Here is a 27,443-nt window from a genome sequence, read left to right as displayed (position 1 = left end):
GCCAGGTGAAAGCATTCTGCCTCAGGGCTCCCCTACCAATGGCGACAGTGCTGCGTGACTCATAGGGGAGAGGACAAGTTGCTTCAGTACACTTCTCCTTTTTTTCAGTTTCAAACAGCAGCCATTGCATTGTCTCGCTTTTATTATTTTTTTCTCACCTCGGTTCCAGTTTTTTTTTTGCCACTGCGAGAGAAGGGGTGTGAGGCAAACCGGTGGTCCACACCTTCAGACAGCTTTGTCCACCTCTAAAAGACACACCTTGGATTATTCCCCCTGTTCTGCCTTTTGTTGTCTATTTTTGTCTTCATTTTCATTGGTTACTGAAATCTACACTTGTTCGGTCGCCTGCTATCATGGAGCTTGTCACCCGAATCCTGTGTCTTTGAGGTTAGTGATCGATTGTTCTCCTCCTCCTCCTCCTCTTCACACTTTACCTATTTTGACAGTGTCAGTGGAAACTAATGGGTTCAGATGTGGCTTATGTATTGGTTTTGTTTTTATATATATATATAGAATATGTAAGGTGTTAACTAAGGTGCATTTGTGTTTCTCAGCATGTAATAAGAGCAGTTGTCATTGTAGGTAAAGCGGCTGATGGTAGGTTGAGTTTTTCTCGTAGCATTTTTATTCACTCAGCTGACTTTTTAAGGTTTTGCAATAAAGTTGTGCCAGTAAAAGTTTCCCCTCAAACTTTCGCTTCCCAACTTTATCACACGTCATTCAAGGACACAAAAAACAATATTCGCTGTATGAATTTTACATATTGAGCTTTTATGTAGGAATGAACATATCCAAACATTTTTATCAAACTCCGTTGACACTTTTTTAACGTACTGAGGATGCGAGAGGTCACTTTATAGATTTGAGTTGAATGATTTGTCATTTTTAAACTCATAAGAACAACCTGTTTGCTTATATGTCTCATTGTTACTTTTCTTTTATGAATTGTTGCCTTATATGGTGTGTTGAAGCAAGGGCGGGAACAGTATTTTGCAAGCCCCTTGACCAAGCCCACATGTGTGTTTCACAGTGTAGTAATCAAGCAATTGCACATCATGTCAATTTTGAGCCATGATTGCTTTTTCAGACTCAATACAAATGTGAACTGCTGCATTAGTAGACACATTGCTGCTCTGGCTTTGCTTTTTTTTTTTTTTTTTTCTTTGCTGTCTGCAGACTTGTTGCATGGAGTCAGTCATGCAGCACTTCATGCATCAAAATCTTCAGTTCATTAGAGCAGAATGTGGCTCATCTTGTAATGTTCAGGACCAGAATAAGAGCTAAATTTACAGGGAAGTGTGAACCCACAGTATTTTGCTTCCTCTTCTGCAGCCATATTCACTGACCTTCCCTAAAGTCGTTTTTTTTTTTTGTCATCAGCAGCTTAAATTATACTGCTTTATGTTGTTCAGTATCTGTTTCCAAAAGTTGCTCAGTGCAGCAGAGATAAAAGCACGCTTCCTGTTTCACCAGAAATCTACTGTGCACTCTGTGGACCACACCATGACACTGTGCACATATTATATCTGTGACTAAACAAGAGCACTGTTTCATCCAGATTTCACACACACACACAGACACACACACACTTTTTAATGTATTTATTCATTTTACATTAAATCTAACTTTAAAATGCAGCTGCTACACATCAGTGAAGCTGCCCTAGAAAGACTCTGAACCAGGGCATGCCTCACATTTTCATCCAATTTTGGTCAGACATTTTTTTAATGTAGTAATATGCAAAAGGTCCAAGCTTGTGATTGTCTCATTAGTTTGGCATTCAGGATTGATTTTGTTGATGTAATGCCTGACGTAACCCACAGTTTGGGCCCAAGACCGGCAACTGAAATTACTTCAAAGATACCCTAAGAGCTCCATAGTTAAGTTTAGTGCACTATTATTAGGTTTGGATCAATTGACTCGGCTCTGGGGTTGTTTTTCTGTGTGTTTTTTCACACCTGCAGTGACGTAACGCAGAGAGTGAATAGCCATGTTGTGTTGAGCAGGTATGAGTTTGCATCTGACCTAAATTTTTCATCATACTCTGCGCCCACCCTAATTTGGATTGTAAATGAGGCCCTCATCGTGCCTCGGAGGATGAACTCACACTGTAGGTGCTGTTTGGTAGAGGCACAGAGGCCGATGAAAAGAGAGAGGGGAGGGGAGGGGGGCTGGACAGTAGTGTCAGGTTGGCTCTTCTTTCAATACAAAGTCAACAAGTCTTAGCCTGTAATTAGATCATTGGGCAAGATGACGGAGGCGTTGCAAGAAAAGTGCATGACGAGGAGTTTGGGTGGAGTTTATTACTACAGTCCCAGCATGCCGAGATATGTAAAACTGGAGGACTTATTTATTTGGTTTGTTCAGTTCAATTTTACAGATACTCACCTCCAAAAAAGAATAAACACAGAGCCGATGTTTTCGGGAGAGTACAAATTGATTTTATGCCCCGAGTAGAATAAACACGAAGCTGACCTCAGTTTCATGTGGCCAGGTACAAACTGTTCTTTATCAACAAAAAAACCAACACATTATAACTAATTTAGTTTGGTCTTAACATGCAAACCAAGTGGAGGAATAGTTGTACAAAAACAAGACACATTTTTTTCATCTCTGAGGTGATTTATGTAAACAGGTTTGGTTGTCAGGTGACTATCACTTCACCTCTGCTTTACTGTTCCATTTCTTCAGAGGGATACATAAAACTAGTGGATTAGTGAAACTGGTTGTTGTACATCTTGTTTAGCTGCGATCTTTATCTTTTAATAACCCTGTTTGGAAATTGTTAATAGTAGAAAGCAGTGTCAGAGCGGCTGTTCTGCTTTGATGGTTTGTTTGGCCGGCTCTCTCATTATGCCCAAGGATGGATTTGCATCATGTTTCCATGTCAGTTTCTCCATTTCTCCATTTGCCATTTTCATTTCAATAGCGCTCTCTCTTTTTTTCTGGAGTGGATGGAGGACTTCAAGTTAGAGAAGTAGAGAAGCTTGTGACAGGAAGTTTGAACTCTTGTGACCAGCTGGGAAAATCTGGGTGGGGAAAGTTAATGTTTAACACTCTCCTCTGCTTTAACGGCTACTGTCAGAGTGCCAATGAGCAAGGCACAGACTGCGTTTCCAGGTACTCCACACAAAGCCACACTCAGCAGTTCAAAGCCACAAGTGTATATCAGTGTGAAAATGCTGCAGGTACACTCAGGAAACGTTCCCTTGATAAATAAAGTAAAAAAAAAAAAATTGATTGAGCAACTGTTTCCCAACGTTGCAGCCATCTCATACTCAGAGCGTGCTGGGACTGGCAGCCCATTGTTCTGAAGAACATCTCGAACCAGAGAGATGTGATCATCGCATCTGAACACAGAGCCCAGACTCTGCTCTGCTCTCTCTCTCTCTCTCCATCCAGACGGATTTCATTTCAGGCCTTTAAAAATGACATTCATCTTGATTTGTATCCGAGAAGCAGTAATGATGCTCTTCAGACTTTCTGAGAAGTGAAAAGGATGTGACGCAGCACCAGAGCTCTCAGTGATTATACAAGCTTCATGTTCCACAACACGTTTGCCTGAGTCCTTTCAGAGACTATAATTTGTGAAGAAAAGTGACAAGACGATGAATGCACCTTATGCCACGCAACGTTCACATATTACATCTCTGGTAAAGACACATTTTCACAATCTCTGGCTCTCTAATTTATTACACTGACAGCTTTAAATACACCCCGAAACTATGAATCACGTGAACCCCAATTCCCTGTATTTTTATTACCTGTTATGTGTCTCAAAAGTAGGTGATTCATAACACCCACTATGCCAAAAATGGGTGAAAGACAAGAGTGTCAGGTTCTCAGACAGAGAGAGAGAGAAAGAGAGAGAGAGAGAGAGAGAGAGAGAGAGAGAGAGAGAGAGAGAGAGGGAGAGAGAGAGAGATGATATGTGGAATATCAGGTCACACCTTTTGATAACACTGCTGGTTATGCAACGTACCATGCCGGTCAGTGCACAGCAAAAAAAAAAAAACAAGTCTCCTCCTAACATGGCTCCACTGGTCCACTGAGAGAGTCAACGTATCAACCAAGAGGCATTTATTGACATTTCTGAATAAAAGGTTGATTTAACTTGTGAGTAGATAGCAGATTAGTACATGATACTTGTGAATTTAGCAAATACCAGAACAAGATACTACAACTACTAATGCTAATAAAGCTTGCCTTCTTAACAGCATAAAGCAGATATTAAGCTATAAAGTACACATATACTGAATAATTGTCAGTCTACCAATGAAAAGTAATCAGTAAACATGTTTTTAAGGAAAATGTAGGACATTCTCAAGCATTTGTTATAAATATCTATATCTAAATCGAATATCTTTGTGTTTTTTGATCTGACGATAAAGTTTTGGGCTTGAGGAAAATGTGACAGACCAAAACAGTTCAGTAAAATAACTGGAAAGAAATGACCAGTAGATTAATCAGTGAAAAACAATAATTATCTGAGTATACTGAACAATTTTTCTCAGTGAATTACTCACCGTGGAAATGTTGATAAATCTTGATAAAAGTTTTATCTGCCGTAGAAGTTTCACACTGAGATCATGAGGGTGGAGGCAGGTTTAGGTGCAAGTTTATTTTGCACCAGATAAAAAAGCAGCGTGTACGACCTCACCAAAAAATTTCCATTACAGGCTTCTGTTGAGCTCTGTTGGGCTGTGTGTGTGTGTGTGTGTGTGAAGTGTGAAGCGCGGACATTTTGACTTGTATTTGTAAATACTGAAATAGGATACATTCATGTGTTGGCAACCAGTTAACTGTTAGCACTGCACTGAAAAGACATCCACAGCTCAAGTGTTTTTCTTTCCAATTTAACAGGGTCTCCACACTGCAAAAGGTAACTCAAATTCAAAAAAAAAAAATGGCTCCCAAATTTGACATGCATGTGAACATAAAACTGAGATGTTTTCCAACTCTCCTTTGTGCTAATTTAAACATCATGTTGGCTTTAATAATGCAGTATCACCTGGTGCAAAGAGACGTCCTGACCCAGGCTCTGAGGGAAAGTGATTTCCCACATGCTTTTTCGGAGGCTTTGGTCCCAGACACCCAGCTGCAGTGGTGTCTGTGTCTGGAAACCTCAGTAGCAGCAGTCTGTCATATGGAAAACTGGCCATGCTCGTAATGACTGCAAACACTGAGACTTTAACTGATGTGCTGAAGTCCTGTGTCAGTGGAAAGGTCTCAGTTATGAAGACATGAGTTAAAGTTTATTAATTTCTTCATTCATTTTCTTTTCATCTTTAACACTTGTTTCTGTTCCATGGAAGCTTTGCTTTCACTATTATTCAAATGTCACTTCCCTCCCCCCTTCATCATTTCTCCCACTTTGTTCATAAAAATGCTCAATGACCAGAAATGAAAGCCCTGAAACAGCCACATTGACTAGCACGTAGGTTTAGGGGCCTTTTAGTAAAAAAAAAAAAAAAAAAAATGGCACATCATGTGGCCGGTGTGGTGAACATGATGTGTGAAGAACATGAGGCTTAACCACGGGTTTGGCACATCACTTAACACTATCTGATTTTATGACCGTTTAACCTATACATTCCTAATGCTAACTTAATTTCTTAATTTTAGCTTTATTTCATAACATGCACACAATGCAGACATTAACTGAAAGAGTAAGGAAGAGTCATTTTAGCTTAAAGGTGCAGTATGTAGAGTTTAGTGGCGTGTAGCAGAACAGAGATTATAATATTCATAAGTATTTTCTAATTAGTGTGCAATCACCTGAAACCTACAATCATTGGTTTTCATTACTTTAGAATGACCCCTTTATATCTATATAAGGATGAATCCCACCATGCTTCACCGCCATGTTTCTACAGTAGCCCAGAGCAGACATGTGCTCTAGAGAGGGCTTTTTGAATCTTTCACGAGTTTTGCGACCACTGTATGTTCTCCTACGTGCTTTGAATCCTTCACATTGGAAACATTTGGAAATATGCTCTTTCACTTCATCACAGTGACTGAAACCACAATAATAACTGTATGTTAAATGTGAAACTACAATCAGCAGCAGCCAGTCAGTTTTGCTCTGTATGCATGTACCAGAATCAATCTACTAGCATCTTTAGCATCATTAGCAGGCCCACAGATTTTCCACCAATAACGATACTGCTTGTACAACTCAAAATGTTAAGACTAGGTGAAATGAAAATGACTTTTTCCCACTTTTAATCCTCTGTCTCTGTGTAAATTGCTTGTTTATCTCTTATTACATGCCAAATATGTCATAAAATCCTTATTTTAGTACATGATTTTGCCTTTTCTACAAAATAGTTTCAAATGTTTGCTCGTAATGTGCTCAGAGACATTTACAGAAGTTCACCCAATCTAAAGTGACTTTGTGTGAGTAGTTGGCAAAACTGGACATCTAAAACCAGACGTCACTATATGTGAGTCATCGTAGCTAACAGAACAATATGAACAAAGACAGGAAGAGACATGTGTTTGGATATCAGTGGGCAAAATCCCCCAAAAAAGTCCACAGATTCCATTTGGATCTGATCATTATAAAACTTTAAGTGTAAAAACACCAATTGTGGGTTTACAGGAGCTGTTTCTTTGCTGGTAAAGATGGAATAAACAACATGTGATGTGTCAAATTGTGAGTTTTTGAGGAAAGAGCAAATTGATCTAAGTTAACCGGCCACTGGATGTAGCATCTTTTTGAGTGGACACTGACACAAAGATAACTGGTCATAATAGCGGCTCTTTCCACATGAACACTGAAACTTACTATTAAAGTAACAGTTGAAGATATCTGAACTTGTGTTTGTGTTGTCTTCATAACTACATCTGTAACTGAGCAGCAGTCGTAGGAGCAGTAGAAGAGGAAATGATAAAAATCTCTTCAAGGCAACAATGTCCTTGCTTGTACAAAAACGTGTCTTTACAGCTCGGTTGTTCAGTTGAGATCAGTTCACCAAGCAGGCAGAATTGGCTTGTGTGTGTGATGCCTGTCAGGTTTGGTCTTCAGTGTTGCGTCCTTGCAAACACACACCAGGCCTTTTTTTTTTGAGCTGAATGAGGCCCACCTGCTCTCCCCTTCTTCTTCTACCACAGAGCCTCCTTTACAAGCCCTCTCCCTCTGCTTGTTCCTAAGCAACAGCCACTCCTTGTTTACCTTTGCGTTTTTGCATTGTGATTCTCGTCAGAACAACATTACCCCAGCCCCCCCGGGAAGAGTGATTGTCAGACCTTCTTTTATTCAAGCAAGAAAAGCAAAGGTTACCATGTACATAAAACTGACATGAATGTACACATGTAGATCCATTTTTAATAAACTAATGTACTTATCTATATCTCCCACTACTCACAATGTATTATAATATAGTTAAACAATAACGCCAGGTAAATATTTTATTATATAACCAGATTGAGCACCCTGTCTCTTTAACCAGGTAGTTTATTGTCCTCATCTGCTGCACCCTTGTTCCACTTTCCTCATCACCTGACTATCATAAACGAGTGTATTTCATAAAGCCTTCTCAAATATTGACCAGACTGTGCCAGGCTATCCCTCTACTTCCCGCACAGGGTTCGAACACTTCTCCAAACAGGCGTAACGAACAATTCATTGATTTGTTTTTTTTAAAGGACCTGGCTGGAAATAAATGAACTAAATGAAAAAAAAAGAAAGAAAGAAAGAAGGAAAGGAAAACGTGTCCAGATGACAGTATCAAGTGACTCAAGTGTTGTAATACTTAAAGCATGCAATCCAAATATTTGTCATAACATGAGTTGTAGTTTAGGTGTGTTAGCCTAACAGTTTTTTTTCCCTCCATCATCCTTGTTTAAAATACGCCACTGAAAACGCAGCGGCTCAGCACTTCTTTCTCAAGATCCAGGAATGCGGAGCACACGTTTACTGGCTTCAAGATTAGATAGAAACATTGGCCGCTGATACCTAATACCACACTGACCCAGTATCCAATTGTGTGAAATCAGATAAGCTCTCTTGAAGGGGGCTAAGCTGTCTCAGTGTGAGTGGTCCTATCTGTGAGGCTTTACTAGGGATCAGATGGGAAAAGCTGATTTAGTCATTATTAGCTGTTAAACTGAAGCTTTATCTGCCCAAATCTTTAAAAAAAAAACAAACAGCTTAGCTTGAACTGCAAATGAGCATGTTACATTATGTTTCAACCTTTCCCAACGGTGAGGGAACGTTGTGATAAATACACTGTAGTTTGATGTACTGTAAACACACACCGCTGGCATTTCTGTGTGTTTATGTCGCTTCTATTTCAGGAAATAATACTCAATGGTGCATTTAAAGGAAAAGGTTGACATTTTGGGACGTGCTGTGAAGAGTTAGATGCAAAGACAGATACTACTTATGCCTGAGCCTATGTATGCTGAATATGAGAATGAGAATAAGAAAAGCATGCCCCCCCCACCACCACCACCACCCCTAAACGTGAATGACAAGAGAGAGAAATATGAAATTGTTTCATCTCTTTTTGAATTTACTCCCTCTCTAGGCGTGTTGCCTGTTACACACAGCGCTGCATGCCTGACGATGGGTGGACACATCAGCCTGCGTGTGTCCAGACCTGTTTGGTATGCAGCCTCCTCTGCAACAGCCGGGTCCCCTGTTCCCAGCCTCCACTCGGGCTCGGAGCCCTGAGATTTTCAGCGTTCCATCTGAACACACGGCCCTGCCTCCTGCATTGCGAGGCTGGTGTGGAAAGTATTTTTGGCAGCGTTTCGTACACTACTTAAACTCCGAATGGAATTTCTCCCCGCGAGAGAAAATTAGCTGTTGTGGGAAGTTGCATAATCTGATGGCTGATATCAGTACTAGGATTGGCACGGTGGTGTATCGTTTATGAAAGAATCAGGAATGTCATCCTTCATCCCTGTTTGTATTAAAGGTTTCCTGATAGTACGCTGCTGGTGTTTTTCTGAGTATACTGTAATATCTTCTCCTGCTGCTGCTGGTGTACCTGTGCTGTGACATGTTGGTATTGGTATGAATGTAAACACATCAGATGGGTGTGTGAATAAACCATTTCAGAGGCAGGTACATCATGCAGCACAGTAGCAGTTCACTAAAGTCACCTCAGGACTCTGGTTTCTACATTTTCAGACACTTTATACACAATTCTCTCTGTTGTCTTTACAGTTTGTGATTTTATACACTATCCTCTTATACCTATCTAATGTCTATTGTAAGATTGTTTATGTAGAAAGCTTGTATACTGTATAAAAAGGAGAGAATTTAGCTTTTTCTAGTCTAGTCATGCATTAAATTGCTCCCACACAGCAGCCAAAACAGCAAACTCTGGATGAAGCATTTCAAATATGTCTGCAAGAAAGGAATCAGCAGCAGGGCAGCGTGAGGTACCTGACACACACGCACAGACTTGAATGTTTTTATCCTTTTTTTACCTTTTGTGTTTCACTGGAAAAATAGCTGTGAGTGTAGAAATGAGATAAACAATTTTTTTGAGCAATAACATGAAACAAGAAAGAATGTAGGGACCAAAACTACTAATACCTGATAGATTACTATCTGGTATACTGCTGACACAGACATGAAAACTCAACTAAACCGTTTTTACAAGCTTTCTTTCTTCTTGAGCCACAGACCGTAGATAGGAAGAGTCAAACTGGCCTCTTACCTACCAGGCAACACTTGGTGACATGACAACAACCTGCAACAGTCACCTGAACACCGAGATATATGCCTGACGACAGTCTCCATTCAAAAGCACCTTCTTATGTTTCCAAATGTACAAATTAGATCTGCAAGACATAACAGATGCTCAAAATTTGTTCACATGTACGTCACATTTGAGCTCTGACTGCGGCCTGCCTAAAGAAACCCACAAACTCAATAAATAGCATGTTTGATACAGAGTTGTGTACTTGTATCTTAAAATGCTCATTTGCACATTTGAATTGAAACTTAATTGATTTTTTTTTTACATGTCAGGTCTATGCTACAACCTTGGCTAGACTAAAAATCTCAATATTACATCCTGCAGTGGATAGAGTTGATTTTTCAGGTTCCCAGTTTGTAAAATAACAGGCATTACTTAGCTCTGCTGCTAATGAATCAGTCATTAAATCTCTCTCAGCTTCTCATTTGAAGCCGATGCTGGTTGTTGTTTCTTTCGCTTGTTAAAATAATGGCAGATTATATCAGCTTTAAGATCAGGCTTCAAATTCAGTTCAACCACATCGCTGTTTTTAAATTATCTCGCCTTGAGCGGTAAACTAGTCAACAGGTCTCACTGACCAGATACTTTAACCCTTACATAGTGTTCAGGGTCATTTTTTATCAGTAAAAAAATTTTTTTTTTCTTTTAGCCTGAAATTTGAAAAATATTCATTCCTCACATTTAATATCATTTGTTGAAATAGTTTCTCCTGTTTTATGAAACATTTGACCATTATATAGTGTTTTTTATATAGTTTTTTAGCTCTATCTGCTCTCTGAAAGCTTAATTAAGGATTAATCTCACATTTATCTGTGACTCATGAGGTATTCACAATTTATTTGTGGTTCAAAAATGTGTTATTGAGACTAATTGTGAGGAAATTCTGTGATGGGTCAGAATATGAACAATATGTGAGGGTTAAGTACAAACTTGTTGCCTTGGTGGACAATAGAGCAGAGCACATCATGTTAAACTGTGATGTTTGAGGGTGCAGATGTCTTTTCTTAAACTTTGGTGCAATTTCCTGTCCTGTTTTCACAACTTAAATGGTTCTTCCTATTTGTGACATGTGGCCTGTTGCCACATAATAGAAATAGGCCGCGGTGGGTAGTTTTGACAAATGGACTGCATCTGTTAGGTTAAAACATGCCTCTCTGTGGCAAAACACAGTCTCGGATTCATTAAGCATCTGGTAAGCCAGCAATAATATAGTCAAGATGGAACTGTGTGTCTCTTGTTTAGTTTTTTGGGGGATTTATAGTGATTCAGAGTTGTAAGTATACATTTCCAGGATTATCATTTGTTCATATTAACTAGAAGCAGATGTTATTTCAGCAGATGGGATTTTTTTTTTTTTGACGTTGTTAATTAATGGCTCATTTAGGCTTCAGGGTAGTTATTTCTGAGTGGCTCATGAAAAGTTTGCGGGGTGCTCTAGTTGCACACGCAGCGCATTTGTGTACGGATGTGCGTTGTCTTTCGGTCTGACCTATAAGTGAAGACTGCATGACAGGAACTTCGTAGTTTTTTTCTGAGAATTTCTGTAAAACCGACTCATGAGGCCAAGGTAGGGGTGTGTGTCTCTGTGTGTGTGTGTGTGTGTGTGTGTGTGTGTGTAAAGGGTTAGATGGTTCATAATGCTGTGTGTGTTTGCACGCCTTGTGTCACTATTGTATAGAAGATGTGTCTGCAGGTGTGGCTTTGAGAGGCCCACCGTAATCCTTTTAAATTCATCTTTGCTGTCGTTAAAACAGTTTGAGTGAAGCAGGCTTGAAAATGTCAGAAGGTGAGATGTTTCCCGATGGCGTCTCGTTTTCAAGTCGTATCCTAGAAATTCATTATCAGCTTGCTATTGGTTATGGATTCTTTTCAAAGCAGTATCTCTGTGGAGTGTTTCTGTGTTTTCAAAATCTAAGGGTTTATGACTTTTGAGTGCTAAAAAAGAGTGAACCAACTAAAACATGAAGTCTGACATGCTCATTTTTAAACAGTCCAACCAGAGAGAGCAATCATTTTTTTGTGTTATACGTCACTCGGGTTGCCATTTTCTTTATGTAGGAAATGCTACCTGTGTCACAAGATTTATATCTATGAGAGTAGTAGCATGTTGTTTGAGAAGGAAGGAGGGGGAGTTGAGAACTTTCCGCTCTTACACAGAAGAACAAATTTTGTCGAGTGTGGTTTAACAGACAGGAAACAGCAGAAACCCACTGCTCAGTGATGCTGTTCCTGTGAGCACAAGATTCACAGGTCAGTTTGTGGGTGTTTTCTCTTTTTTTTTCTTTCTATTCTAAAATATGTCACTGTTATTTCTGCCTGTATCATAGTTTCTCTTGTATGCACCAACAAGTAATTCCGGTATGCTGTGCTGTGATAAAAGGGCATGTTAGAAGATTATATAAAAGGACAGAGCCAAAAAAGAAACACGCCTCTTACATGTTTGAATGAACACTTGACCAAAAGAGACCTGGAATCTGGTGTCTGGGAACATTTTTAAACTTCTCTCTCTCTCTCTCTCTCTCTCTCTCTCTCTCTCTCTCTCTCTCTCTCTCTCTCTCTCTCTCTCTCTCTCTCTCTCTCTCTCTCTCTCTCTTTCAACGTCACTTACTGAACTTTCATTTTTGTTCTACTCAACATTTAATCCAGCTAAAGCTAATGTATCATCCTCCATTAAAAAAAAAAACCCTGCTAGCTTGTTAGTTAGCTGCTGTCAGAGAAAGGCATGGATCCTTCTACCAGAGGCCTGAGCCTGAGTGGAAAAGTACAAGGTTCGCAGGAGATGAGATTAAATTCCATTCTCCTCCTAAAAGCCCGTGCTCGAGGTGACGTTTTTCTTTCAGTCTTCATTTGGCCCTGGCACGGCAGAGACAAATGCCTCCCAGTGCAACACAGACACAGTGAGGAGTGCTGGCGTGGACGCAGTATCCTCTTGTCTGTGTCTCTCTCTGATGCCTTGTGCTCTGCAGCTGCACACTATTAGCCGGTGTCTGTGCCTGCTTCTGTGCCCGTTCGCTGCCATTTTATCGCCCACACGCACGGCACGGCCTCAGAATTGCACTGAAAGCAGTCCTTTATTCAGTGCAATAAAGTTGACTTGGAGTTTGAAACATGGTGAGACACGCTGCATTATGCAACGCTGGCTTGGTGAGTAAGTAGTAGAACGCGCAGAAAATACTATATACAAAACAGCGTTCACAGTGCAGTGTTGAAATCCACCTCTAAGTGTTTTTTTTTAACTGGAGTTGATGCAACTCCTTAATTGCTACCCTCATACGCTGTTGAATTAGCAAACACATTTCCAGCACTATGACCTTCTGCTGTGTGTAATTCAGTAAACACTTTGCCTTTTTCTTTTTTTTTAAATGTAAGATAAACTTGAATATACAACATGCTGTCTATACTTACTGAATGTTTTCTTTTACTGAGTCTTATTTCATCCACAGAGCAGTTTTCCTCGGTGCTCAAAAAGTGCTGTTTTTACATAACTGTCGCATAGTTTAATGACATCTGTGTAAAAGATCAGTGTAGAAGATGCCCAAAAGGGAACTGCTGTCCAGAAATGATGACCAGGATCCTGTAATGCCCATATGAGCTATCACAGAGCTCCAGGAATGAGCTCGAACCTCATATCACTGAGTCATTTCCTTTACAGGAACCCAGCGGATCCTGCAAAAACAGCATGTCTGTGCTGACAGTCATTCAATAACACACTGGTGGTAAACCCATGTATTTAGTGCCATCTTGCAGTTCTGGGTTTCACTGAACAGCTGAAATGGGAAAAAAAAATCAAACCTTTAATAGGATTCCTGTAAGGTATAGCGTGTCTCTGATTGATGTGTGATGAAAAAATCAAAGATTATGTCGGTATTGAAACCTTTTCACGTGTTTAGAAACTTTTTGTTTTACATTCATTTCAATTTTCACCACTCATAACTACACCATCTTTACCTGTGTGGGGAAAAAAGATGTCAAATACCAGGAATGCCTCTCTCTCTCGCACGCACTCTCGCTCTCTCCCTCTCTCTCTCTCTCTGTCTCTCTCTCACCATCATCAGCCATCTCTCAGTCCTGTCCTGTAACTGCTGTATCACAAGCACCTTCACAGCTCTGCTCAACAATCATTTCACCTGAGCAAATGATCTTCTTTTTGTAACCTGAGCTGAAAATGGGCCTGATAAGTAAAGTTTGCTCTGGTCCCTTTTTCTTGTATCTCACAATGTTTGCACTCACCACATGCAGGGTGAGTCACTGCATAGTCATTCAATTGGCTTAAATTACCTCCTTTCATGGTCAACAATGAGCTCAGCTGAAGAGACTAAAGCGGGGGAAGTGGGGCCTTCTGGGAATGCTCCATTTGTTCATGAATCCTGATTCTAATTGGTTGTTATTGCGACTGGCAGTCACCATGCTGTAGGGGTGGAGTAGGCCAGTGTTTGCTTCATACTCCTCCTCAGCCTGAGAGAGAGAGAGAGAGAGAGAGAGAGAGAATCACATCACCCCGGTCACATGACAGGGGCCGTGAGCTACCAGCTGACCACATTAACATTTATTATCACTCGACTCTGCTTTCCTCCTCATCGCTAAGGAGCTTTGCAACGTTTTTTCAGCACATTGTTTTGATTTTCTGCCCTGCATCTTTACCGCTCTCATCCTCAGCGTTGTTTACAGCAGCAGGAGCAGCAGACAGCAAACAGCACTGATAAAACTCATTGCACGCTTCCTGCCAAGCACCAAACAGCAGATAGAAAACAGTTAGTGTCTAGCTGGTGAGCGTAGTGAAGCATTTAGCAGCTAAAGAGGCTGATATTTTTTTCTCAGGAGTTGATGGAGACTAAAAAAAGAAGAGCTACAATGAGAGTTATTATTGAACTCGCATCAGTCAGACTGAAAACACATCTCCAAATGAATGCTAATGTTTCTCTAAATGTGTAAACGAACTGGTAGCTGTTTGCTGCTAACACATTAAATTTAGGTGTTAAAATGTCAAATTCTGTGTTTGCAGCTTGTTCTGATTCCTCCAGATGGCCAAAAAAAAAAAAAATCAATTAAAGCCGCTTTAAAAGTTATAAAATGAGCTGTCAGTTACTTTCCTGTCTGTTCATTAATTGACAGTTTCAGCACAAATTACTTGAATGAATTTTTTGTTTTCATTAAGCTTTTAACAGTGGTGAACTGAAGGATGACTTGCAACACATGTTTTGTTGGACTCAAACTCAGGACGCCACAGTTACACATTTCATGCCGCAGATCTGTAGTCAAGCCAGGATGCCCCGCCTGGTAACCACACTAAAAGTACTCAAGTCTGTCAAAGAAGGCCCCACCCAGAGCGAGTCACAGGCAGTCTATTTGCTCTATGGACTATTATGCATTGACTTAACATCCCAGCAAAAAAAAAAAAAAAAAAAATCCCTCCTCTTCTCATCATGACGTAGTGAGTGCAGCTACAACCCTGCCCCTTGTGCTGGGACAAGGCAGCTGTTGTCATGTGCTTGTGGATAATGTGCAGGCTCTGACTAATGGCTGGCTCTTTTGTATATCCCTGTCTGCTGTTTGCACCATGCCAACTGGGCCATCCAGATCAATGAAGCACTGACAGGAGGGATGTAGAAAATACACACAAATACTGACGCAGTGTGACACGTCGCAGCATGAATGCGACGGACAGCACACATAGACTTTCAGTTACAATCAGAAGAGACACAAATAGAAAGAATGGTTAAAGAATCATAAAAGAAAGATTATTCATGTCTGTCTTCATTTCCGTTGATTTCATAACAGTCTGTTTCCTGTCATCTGATAAACTTGTTTATGACTGATTAGTTCATCATTTACACACAAGCTAAAGTCTACAAGCTAACATGCTAGCTCCATGAATTTCTATAAAGCTAATGATATAAGTTTGGCCTGTCAATAAAGGGGAACTAAGAATCCCTGTTACAGAATATGCTTGTTGGTTTCGAGTTATGTGTCTTTTCAGGGCAGGGCAGTTTTAGAGCGATCCCATATGATACAGACCACTGCACATTTACTTCATCACACACATGGAGAGTCCTGGTCTGGCTTCACAGAGGGTAAATGAGGGCATGTGCTGTAAATGTGTGTGTAAATGTGTGTGTGTGTATGTGTGTGGTCCATGTGAGAATGAGAGTCGCTTAACAGGCGGACACATGTCCACCCACGGTCTTTGTTTTGTTGTTTGTTTCTTTTGTTGTTGTTTTTTTTTTTTAATACATAATTTATCTTCTTCCATTTGGGAGCCTCATGCATTATATCCCCTCTTTCCTGCTTGAGTTTGATAATGGCTCATCACACTGACTCGCAAACATGCCAAAGAAAACCAGGGCACTTGAAGAGCTCCAGACAGATGGCGTCCAGCTCTGGCAGAGGTGGGCATGGACGCTACCCAACAGAGACAGCGAGAGGGATCGAAACACTCGCCTTCAGATTTGTTTCCCCTCCTCGTCTTTCTTTTCTTTATCTACGCTCCCCCCAAAGTGATGCTTCCCAGACCCCCGGTCACATGATACATGATTCTGTCTGGATGCTCAGCAGAAAGATAATCTGAATTACATAAATTAGTTTGGCCCCCCTCTTGCAGGAGTTCAGTCCGTCTCTACTACCCCCCCCCACCCCTCAAAAAATACAATTGAGCCTGGTATGCAACTTCGTCAGTCACACAGGCATTTCAAAGCAAACAAGCTCCACCCTGCAGCTGAGGGAAAAGCAGGGATGGTTTGTGTGTGTGTGCGCGCGTGTGTGTGTGTGTGTGTGTGTGTGTGTGTGTGTGTGTGTGTGTGTGTGTGTGTGTGTGTGTGTGTGTGTGTGTGTGTGTGTGTGTGTGTGTGTGTGTGTGTGTGTGTGTGCGTGCGTGCGTGCGTGCGTGCGTGCGTGCGTGTGTGTGGTGGTGGGGGATACTAAACATTGCCATCTCTTACTTCTCCACTGCTGCCAGCTCTTTGGTCTTTGGGAAAGTATAGGGTGGGTGTGTGTGTTTGACCCTGGGGTCTCCTTGTCCATTTAATCTTCAACCCAACATCAGCCCCTCCCGTCTTTCAGCTTCGAAACTTGCCTTTAGGTATCAGGTTGTTGGGACACACCTCTATGCGCACACACACACAGACACAAATACACATACTAACAACCACCCGACCTCCAGTCTCCCTCCCCCGCTGCCCGGGATCACAGTACCTCCCTGAGGGGGAGCACAGAGGGGCTTCCACAGCATCATTAGATGAGTGATCTCTTGTCTGTGTGTGTTTGCATGTAGAGAGAGGATTCGTTGAGACCCTCCACGCCCTAGCACCTCATGTGATCATAATATCAGCCCCCTGAGCCTTATGATCTGGGGTGGTGCGGCGAGGGGTGTCTCATTCTCGAAAAAAGAGAGGGTTTTTGAAATGAGAGGCGTCATGGATTAAATCAGAGTGAACCGTGCACCGAGGTCTTCCTGACTGTATATGCTGGTCTGCTGCTGTGCTCATTTAGGAGATCAGTTTCATATTTTCCACGCTCATTTTTAACATGTTTCCAACTTTTAAGCCTGAAATAGGGATGCAGGCCAACACTTTTAATATTCTGATGTCAGAACTGTGATATTTAAATTAAGTAAGACATTTAGAGTACAAAAGGAAACTTTTTAATCCTTGCAGGAATACAATTACAGTGTCACTGAGTATTTAACGTAGTGCCAGCTTTTCTTTTTTGGCCAGCACTGATAACTTTTTTTGCTTGGTCTTGACTTTCTTTGTGAGTTTGTTAAAGGGTGGTAAGGCAGGGAGAAATTAGCCATAGATCTGAAACTCTTGGTTTTGTCAGCTTAAGGCAACAGAACTAAACAAAGGCCGGATATTTTTTCCTGCCTGAAACTCTTTGGTCTGATATTACATGGACGGTGAGTTTTTCACATCACAGCTCAGCCTCAAAAACACTTGCCAATCTCTTGCACAAGGACTCTCCTCTGTGCTATCTCTGCACCTCCCTGCCTTTAGACTCTCAGTGAAATTAAACTGATCTAATATGTCTCCTGACCTTAGCCTCTATCTCTCTCTCTTTTTCCCTCTCTCTCTCTCTCTCTGCCAGGTGTGGATGCTCCAGGCACAGCGGGACCCAGCCTCCTTGTCTGAGAGGGACGAGGCTGCTTCCACCTGGGCCACAGCGATCCTCGTGTTGTCTCTCTCAGTGCTAGCCGCCCGCGTAGAGAACGGGAGGACGACAGGCAAGCCATTTAGCGAGGAGAAAGCGAGCTACAGCCTCTGTCGGTGGCTCTAACTGTGAGGAGAAGGAGCCAGAGTCGTCGCCGGGATATTTTAGGCTGCTCCCTGCCCTCTGAACTCCACTGCCATGACGACTGCAGTGCAGCCTAGTGAACTGGTGTTTGAATTTGCCAGCAACGGCATGGACGAAATCAACCAGGTACGTATCACACCAGAGACACCATTGTTTAAACTTTTTTTTTCTTTTTTAAAAACTTTCTGTTGTTTTGTTGTTATCATGCAGAACTGGACTCCTAGTTTCCTTCTTTTTTTCACAGACCAGTGTTTGAGCATCCATCATAGACATACTGTAGCTTTATGTGATCCTGTTGATAAATGTTAGGAACTTTTCATGGCAGGGCAAACAAAACCCATGTAAACAGCATGGTCACTGCCAGCCTGTGATCTTTAACTCTGGCAACATGGCGGAGAAGCAGGCGGGTGCAGGGTAGGATGGCACACACAGAGGAGATCTGGGGAGAGGAGTGTGGGCTGCTGGGAACACAGAAATGGAAAGATTGAAAAACCTGCAGAGAGGTTAGGGTGCGTGGGAGGGAAAAGGTGGGGCTTAGCCATGAATGTGTTTATGGCACAAAGGTTACTGTGTGTACATACGATGTGAACCTGTGCCTATGTGTGTGTTTTTTTTTCATTGCTTGGTCAGGTGTGCAGTTATCTCATCCCCACACCCGTCTCTGAATCCTGTGGAGCAGGCTTGATTGTAAGTGTGGATTAATGTGTGTTTATGTGTACCGGTATCTGTATGTGTGTATCTGGAGTGACAAGTTGTCACTGGATCCCTGAATAGCGCCGGTTCAGGCCTAACCTGACAGACCTGTTACCAGGCTGCCTGGAAAGGGACCTGATAATTCCACTCAAAGGTCTTGCATTGTTCCAGCACTGCAGTTTTGTTCTTTGCTGCACCCATTTAGCCTGTTATACAAGCTCTATGCCCCTATTTACCAAGTCTTGGAAATACCCCCCCAAATAAGGACGACTCTAACAAACAGTGGCCATTTTGTTTGTGCTGGCTGTGGTAAAGATTTATTTTGGGCACAATAAAGCTGTAAGAGGAAGAGTAGCTTCTGTAATGATTAGCCTTGCTATATTGGTTTTTAAGTCGATGAGACGCTCTCTGAGGTGTATCATCTAATGCAGAATAATACTTTGTGATTTTCTACACAATCAGGTTTGTTCTGCTCTAACAATGGAGTAGCCATAAACACTTGTTCTCTTAATTCTTCTGTTCTTCTCTTCAAAAGAAAATATCAGGCTATTACAGATAAACTCATTTGGCTTTTTGGTAAACAACCACTTTTAACCCTTACATACTGTTCATATTCTAACTCATAATTACCCTCTACACCAATTCACATTAATACATTTCCGATCAGTCATTATTAAATGTTCAATTAATCTTATCTAGAAAAATCAGACATTCACAATCACTATTTCATGGTCCAGGAGAACATTTTATAGATTATGATGACTACACCAACATGTTTGAATGCTGATTTTTTCATTTGTTAAATAAACACAGGTTAAACTTGTGCATTTGCGTGTATAAAAATCTCCATTTTTGTACACTGTGGTTTACATTATTAAAAGTCTGATTAAAAAAAATGTTTTTACCTTGAATAGTATGTGAGGGTTAAACATAATAGTATTAGTAGTAGGTCAGGTCACTACTTGCTGCTTCACTCAAATATTTTGAATATGAGGATATTGAAACTGTAACTATTCAGGCAGTTAGATGCCATTGAGGCTGAGCAGGTAAAGCAGAAGAGTGTGGGAGTGTGTGTGTGTGGTGGTGGAGAGAAGGGGGGGCAGGCAGGGGGGATGGACAGCTTGCACAGATGCTGTTGCTTTCAAAGGCAGAATGGGGAACTCAGAAATGCAAATCAGCCAGATACTTATCACTCCTGTTTCCCCACTAGAAACACTATTCAAGTTAGCAAAGAGGAAGAAGCAGTTAAAACCTTCATGATGTTCAATGTTATTTGTGTAACATGGAGGGCACCTATGTTCCTGAGAACCTTCCCGCAGCTTTACACAACTTAACAATAACAGTTTATCTCCTCCGTGGTTATTATCCCGCGCACTGCAACATGCTTTTCAAACTGTCAACCCAACACTCGCTTTACATGACAGTACAAAACCAGTTTGAAGGTGTTCCCAGCGAAAAGAGAATACAGTTAATATCGAAACAACGGCGGAGACAGCAGCTTCTGACGCCTCATGCTCTGTCAGCAAAACTGTGTGGGATTCAGACTTTTTACGTTTGACAGGAGGTGGGAAGGAGAAGGGGGAGGTGCTGCTGTTTCAGGAGCTTAGCAGACCAATAGTCAAAATGTCTTCGTCTGCACACACACACACACACACACACACACACACACACACACACACACACACACACACTTACTTGACTCTATCTCAAGGACAGCAAGCATCAGTAAGTCCAGATGAGGAGATTCGTTAGCCTCACTGTCTCACTATCTGATAGCACGTCTACCAAAGACTCCATTTAATGGGAAACATTCAGGGTATGTCAGCGAGACATTGATAGCGTCTGTAGTCAAAGCAGAACTCAGGGTTCTTATTAGCCCCATGAGGCCTCGTGGTTTTGCCGCTGAGATGACACAAGCTGTTTGTTGTCGTTCTTCAAAGCTTTAACAGGCGTGTCGCAGAGCCATCTTGCTCTAGACTCACAGACACCTACAGTATATACTAAACATACAATACCTGAACTCAAAAACAATCCTTGGGTAATTACTGCTGGTGCTGTGTAGGAGGGCTAACCATTTGTGTCCAAATAATGAACCGGTCTGTTAGTTTCCTGGTTAAAGTGTAGCTGAAATAGGCTTCTAGCCATGGACTTCATTGCCCCCTTTTACCACCCCACACGGCTCAAGGCCCAGACACCTGGTATGCCCCAGAGGTCCAAACCAACAATGGACACTTGTGCAAAGAGACAGATAAGCCTTTATTTGTGCTCCTCTTACTGCACTGTTTCTCCATCCTTTTCCTCCTTTAAATTAGGTCACGTCTGTAAAGATGTGGTCTGAATTGATCTACATTGTTTGGCTAGATTTTAAATGAATTACTGCACAACACACACACACACACACACACACACACACACACACACACACACACACACACACATATTTAAGGAACAGCAACTAACTGCCAGTTAACATTCAACAGCCATTAACTGCTTTTTCTGGTAAGTGTTTTAAATGTGAGTTTTATGATAGATCTCAGTTGCCCCTAGTTAAGTAGACAACGAAAATTCTCCTTACATCATGTTATTTGTAAAGTGTTTGTTTGGGTATGCATCCATGCAGTTTGAGTTTAAACACATAACAGATTAGAAACCATTAACCCAACACTCCTTGAGGCATATTTCTTTATTTACATACACTTGGTAAAAGAAATTATTTCACCACACTCTTGAAGTGTAGTCTGCTGCCATCTCCTGGCGGTCAGTTGACTCTGAATTGTTTTCAGCTGAAATAGAAATACCTTAAATGACCTATTAACGTAAAACAAATGTCATGATTGTGTTGTGTGAAAAAAACAATAAATCAAGGATATTTTTGTATGTTAATGGTGTGTTCCGCTATACGTATTGAATTTATTTTACTGTACTTTGGGAGAAGTTAGAGACAAATTTCCACTAAGCTGGACAATAAAAACAATCACTCACTTGCACCCCCTTTTGTTAATGACTTTTCGGTCCTTAGACCTCTGTTAGATAAAGAATTTAACTTAGCATGTCAGCCTTTGTGGAAACTTTATAGTGACAGTTATCTGATGATTGAGTTTCACATCTTATATTTAAGTTCAAGTACTTTTGACCTTATTTTAAAATTATATTTTTCATGTGCTTTAAATTAAACAAATGGACAGCTGTCACTTAAGGTTCCTGAAACCAGAAAACATGAAAATATCAGTATTTCAGAGGGCCATATGACTCACTGACTCACAGGACTGAAGTAGTCCCCACATCCCTCCCAGTGACACGATCCAAGCGACCAGTGAGCACTCTTGACATTGTCTGTGTTTGAGGAGATTTCAGGCATGTTGGGCCTCTGAAGTCGCTCTCAGTGTTTTGGCCCAGAGTCTGATACTTCCCTCTGTTCCCCTGCTCCTTCATGTTTTAGGTTGTGCCATGCTTGAAATGAGACGGCAAGGTTAGAATTCCCAGAGCAAATTTTGGTCACGATGAAGGGGGTGCTTGCCTGCAATTCATGATTAATCCATTAACATTCATTTGGGTTTTTATAATTTCCAAGCCTAAGATTAACTTCTCAGGAGAAGTAGGCCAAATCAAACAGCTGGTTCCTGTCTTCTTCAGCATGTCCCTGTGGACCGCTGCAACACCACAGAAATGAATCTCCTCCATGCTATGTGCCTCCACATTAGCTGAAATTGAGTATGAATCTACAATATCTTACAAGGCAATAAAAATAAGAGACCAAATCAGGTTATAACATTAATCTGCTGTCACCTAGGGTTTTTTATATTATATTCATGATGTGTAGTGGAGGAATTAATGGTGTTTTTATTGCCTATACACACATGTATGCACAAAGACAGCCAGTCCACGTCCCCCCAGACATACTGTAGCTCCTGTGTTACAACATCTCATACCATCTCATTACCTCTGTCTGTTCAGCTGGACGACCCATCAGTATTCCCAGCGGTGATTGTCGAGCAGGTGCCCGCAGCCGATCTGCTGCAGGTCTACTCAGGCCTCGAGTCCGACGAGGTGACCAACGGCATCATGGTGGACACCACCCTCCATGTGGTGGAGGCACCTTCCATCTTGGTGGGAGGGGTGGACCTCTCAGGTAAGAATATTTGATTTATTTGATTTAAAGAAAACTGATTTCAGTTCATTTTGAATATGCATTTAAGTGGAAAATTAGTAACAGTGTTTTATTCATTCAGCTCAAATATACCAATTCTATAATACCTACATTAATATTAATTGTCTTGTTTATGCAACCTTACCTGGGCACAAATGTAACAGATAATGATGTTGCCTTTATATGCTATTAATGCCTCTGCACACACAGGATAAAAGCGCCTGGTAGTCATTCAGCTGCTCTCCACAAGGACCCAGACATACAAGCACTCAAATAACAAAACACATTTACCTGCAGGGATTTAATGTTGATGACTTTGTGTTTTTGTCTGGTGGGTAGAAACAACAGTCTCAGGTGCAGAGGACAGCATGGAGACGAACGAAGCCGCAGCAGCTCTTCTTAACATGGAGTCGCCAAACAACATCTTGGACGAGAAACGCATGAGTACGATATTTTGCATTGTTAATATTCTATTGTATCCATAATGGTGAGAAATGTTTCTGTTATAATCTGTCATTGATCATATTTAAGGAGTGAGACACATTCATTTTCATTTTGGGTATTTTTGGGGATATATTTGACAGTTTGCACTAGAGGACTTTACTACATGGTATATGTCTTAGATTACAAGGCCTGTGAGATGCTTCATGAGACTCATTTTTCAGTCTACTCATGCTTTCTCTGTATTTCTATAACTTTGCTTTATGTTTAGTCCACACCTACGGCACTCTGCTGGAGTCAGACTTGACATACACCCCTCTGAGGCCTGACCAGTTGGACAACAGTGCCCTTGACATGTCTCTAGATGAGGACACCTCATCCATGGACGAGATTCCCCAAAAGTGTCAGTTAAAACCTCAGAAAAAAAACAAAGGTAACACAGCCGTCCTCCTCCTCCTTGTTAGAACATAGGAATGATATCCTTTACTAAGTTTTCAGTGTTGTGGGTAATTGGATGAATTCACTGTGACCTTCCACCTTATAATACTCTACCCCTCATTTTGAATCACAGTGCGGAAGCCGCGGGCAGTGCGACCCTGCTCCCCTATTACCACCCCTTCCCTGCCACTCAGGAAGAAGAGCAAAGAGGGCAAAGGTAAGCCTCACTAACTAGTGCGCTTCTCTGTAATGAGCCAATAAAAATCAAGGTCTGTCCTCCTTTTGTGCATGCACCGTTTCCTCCTGTGGAGTGTGCAAACAGCAGTACTCAACTACTGCAGTCCAGTGGGGTTGAATCTGGGCAAGTTAATGGATGAGGGGATCTCAGAGTGCTGTGTTTCACAGGGAAACAGAAGTGATTGCAGGCTTGAGGGCACACTGATGCTCTACCGATAGAAACAGACTCGTGCAGCTCGATGTGAACCCTCATTGCACCATACAGTGTGACACAAAGAGGAGGGGGCTGGGGACAGCAAGTTCAGCTACACATATATACATCACCCTGTCATGGTGTCTAGGATTCAAGTGACTATTGGGAGCATTGCTGTTTTTAACCACTTCTGGCCAAAGCATCTCACAAATTAGAGTAATATACTTCTAGCTCAGTATAATTAATTCCATTTCAAGGCACACTCACACACAACTGACACAACAAGAACTGTAAGGAGAGAGCAGTTTCTTTCTACTATAACCACGTAGCTGGCATATAACATTTTTAAGTGGAACTCTGAAGTACAGAATTAATTATAGATGTCTATAGCACAGCTCTGAGGCCACACCATAAATGTCTGATTTGCTTCAATTTTAAAAACATGACTGAATTTATCTCCCCTCCAATTTGCAGGTAACACCATCTACCTGTGGGAATTCCTTCTGGCTTTACTGCAGGATAAAAACACCTGTCCCAAATACATCAAGTGGACACAGCGGGAGAAAGGCATCTTTAAGCTGGTGGACTCCAAGGCGGTTTCAAAGCTTTGGGGCAAACACAAGAACAAGCCTGACATGAACTATGAGACTATGGGAAGAGCTCTCAGGTAAGAGGAACATACTGACCAGCACCAAAAGCTTTTACCTTATTTCCCAAAGCGTTGTTGTCACGCATGTCAACTCGCATGTCAACTCGCATGCAGCACTGCAGACATGATATATTCATAATAACACACTGCAATGATAGTTTGAAATTGTATGAGTCTGTTAAATTTGAATAATGATAATGTCTTTAATATGTTAAACAACACTTTATCTACTTTCTCCTCTAGGTACTACTATCAGAGGGGCATCCTGGCTAAAGTAGAGGGGCAGCGCCTGGTCTACCAGTTCAAAGAGATGCCATCTGATTTGGTGGTCATTGAGGATGAAGACACAGGCTCTGGTGGTAACGCCACATACGGGAACCAAAGGGCTACCAACGGACGGTCTATGGTCCGTGGAGGATCCAGAGGGCACGGGAGGTCTCACGGTCACCACCAAGTTTCAGTGAAGCACATGAAGAAAGAGCCTAATGATGAATATTTGTACCAGGAAGCCAATGGTGGACAGGCCGAGCATCTTCTTCAGCCTGTCCATGTGTTGCAGGCCAACCAGGGGTCGGCTCAAGATAATGCTATGAGGTGAGAGGTTGACAAGAGGAATAAATGGGTTTAACTACATATTATTATATAACTGTGCACAGTATTACCAGATTTCCACATTGGGAAGAACCTCAGGCTTCCTTTTAGCAGGACTGTGAGCTACGTTAAGAATGGTTCAGTTTCAATCTGATTTTAATGTAGCACAGGAGGTGATTTTTACAAATTAGTGAATATCTGTCTATCTAACATTTGAACGTCACATTTTGTGATTGAGAGTGTTTGAAACCTTGTTAACAAGTGAGCAGGAAAGTCAAAGTGTTAATGAGCAAAAAACAAAAAGGATAAATAGTTAAAATGTCTAGCTGCAGTTTAACTGGTAGAAATACAGAAACACAACAATTTACAGTTCACTATTTCTTGATATAATACTCTATATAATACTGTATCAATATCTACTTCTATCTAATGAGTACTGTCAAACTGTCAAATAACATCCAGTTGAAACCTAATTTAAATGAACACATTAAAAATATGACGGGCGGCGTTGATGGAGGGGTACTTGACCTCATCCGATGGGGCGTTGAGAAAAAAACCACTGTGCTGGATAACGCTCGTTTCTTCTCAGCGGCTTTATGATCTTTTAAACCCACACACACGCCCACACGCACACACACACATATACACACACATAGACACACTTACTTGAACATGGTGCTCATACATGTGGACTCAACCAAGTCGACTCGCTGTCAACCTTATTAATGGCTGTGACATCTCGAAACCTATTATCTTTGAAAAGTCGGCTTTTCAGAAATTGAGATGAACTGTTTGATTAAACCATTGACGTACTGGAGGTGGACACTGCATAATATAATCCAATCCTACCAATGTGAAGCTTATTCGATTTTTGTTAAAACTGTATAAGCGAGGTGTTGACCAAACTCGTTCATACTGTTTGTAGTGGATTATGTTGTATTGTGTCTGCTGTCTGTGTTCTCAGTCATTCGGCTCCTTCAGAGCTGTTAAACTGCAGCCGGGAAACAAGGAGAATAATGGTTTCTGCAGTTCGACTGACAATGCCGTTTGTTATATTAACAAGGGCATTAGTTCTGCTGTTTGGGATCATAGCTGTGCACTGGGTAACTTTCTCAACGGGGTTCCATTAAAAAATAATCCTTGTCTATATTTGCTAAGATACAAACTGAATATTTGAGCACAGCCGCTCTGTCAGAGAAGATGAAGAAACACGAATACATGTTGTGTCTCGCTGTTCTCTAAGCCATTCGGTTTTGTCTTTTCAGAACCATCAGTGCACCCATGGTCCTGACATCTTCTGGCTCTCTTCAGTCCATCAACACTGTTCTGGCCAACGGGGATTCCAGCCACTCCTCCCCTCCTCGGGTGATACTCCACACCATGCCCTCCACCACTACGGGTGGTAAGGATGTGCTCACCATTCAGACAGCCTCTCTAGCAGGTGGAGCCAACGGCCTGCAGGACGGCCTTCCCCAGCAGCTCCTGGTCACCAGCCTTGGCTCCTCCGTCTCCTCCTCCACTTCTCCCTGCACTTCTCCAGGAGTTACTAATTCCACTGCATCCAGCCTCAACGGTCTCCCCCGCCTGGTCACCATCAACACGTGCGGGCAGACCATGGTGGCACAGCAGCCCGGCACTGTAATTGCCACCGTGCTCAAATCCAGCGACCTCTGTGGGCTGCAGGTCAAAGAGGAAATGCTGGACCCCAGCTACTTCCAGTCAATGGTGAATGGTGATCCATCACTAGCGGCAAATACATTTGAGAGGGAAGAGATGGAGGAAGAAGAAGCTGAGCTGCAGTATAGGACTGTGATCATTGATACCAGTCAAAGCCACGACCAGGAAGCTGGAACTGAAACTATAATTAATGGACATTCGTCTCAGAGCAGCAGCCCCAGTGAGGGTCTGACCCCTGTGGAGGAGCTGGAAGTGCGTGGGGAGATGTCTCTGCAGCCTGAGCAGGGAATCAAAAGCCTGCAGGAGCTGCCACTCTGTGTCCAACTGCCTGCAAACTTTATCCAGATTAAGACAGAGCCTGCGGAGGCTTAA

General features: G+C 41.7%; 1 protein-coding gene and 1 long non-coding RNA gene across 2 annotated transcripts; one reads left to right on the top strand and one right to left on the bottom strand.

Moving 5' to 3' along the window:
• LOC128363405 (uncharacterized) lies at positions 1-359 on the bottom strand. The gene is made up of 3 exons (XR_008321663.1): positions 332-359; positions 159-245; positions 1-50 (listed from the first exon to the last, which is right to left on the bottom strand). It is a non-coding gene; the product is annotated as an uncharacterized LOC128363405 (long non-coding RNA).
• On the top strand, positions 78-27,443 carry elf1 (E74-like ETS transcription factor 1). Its single transcript, XM_053324400.1, has 10 exons — positions 78-387; positions 17,799-18,131; positions 18,636-18,692; positions 22,653-22,827; positions 23,185-23,289; positions 23,558-23,719; positions 23,858-23,941; positions 24,629-24,821; positions 25,047-25,397; positions 26,660-27,443. The coding sequence occupies exons 2-10, from the start codon at positions 18,060-18,062 to the stop codon at positions 27,441-27,443; spliced, it is 1,983 nt and encodes a 660-aa protein (XP_053180375.1). The 5' UTR covers positions 78-387; positions 17,799-18,059.

Source organism: Scomber japonicus, chromosome 8, assembly GCF_027409825.1.
Source record: "Scomber japonicus isolate fScoJap1 chromosome 8, fScoJap1.pri, whole genome shotgun sequence".
NCBI lineage: Eukaryota > Metazoa > Chordata > Actinopteri > Scombriformes > Scombridae > Scomber > Scomber japonicus.
This window is presented reverse-complemented; position numbering and strand designations above follow the sequence as displayed.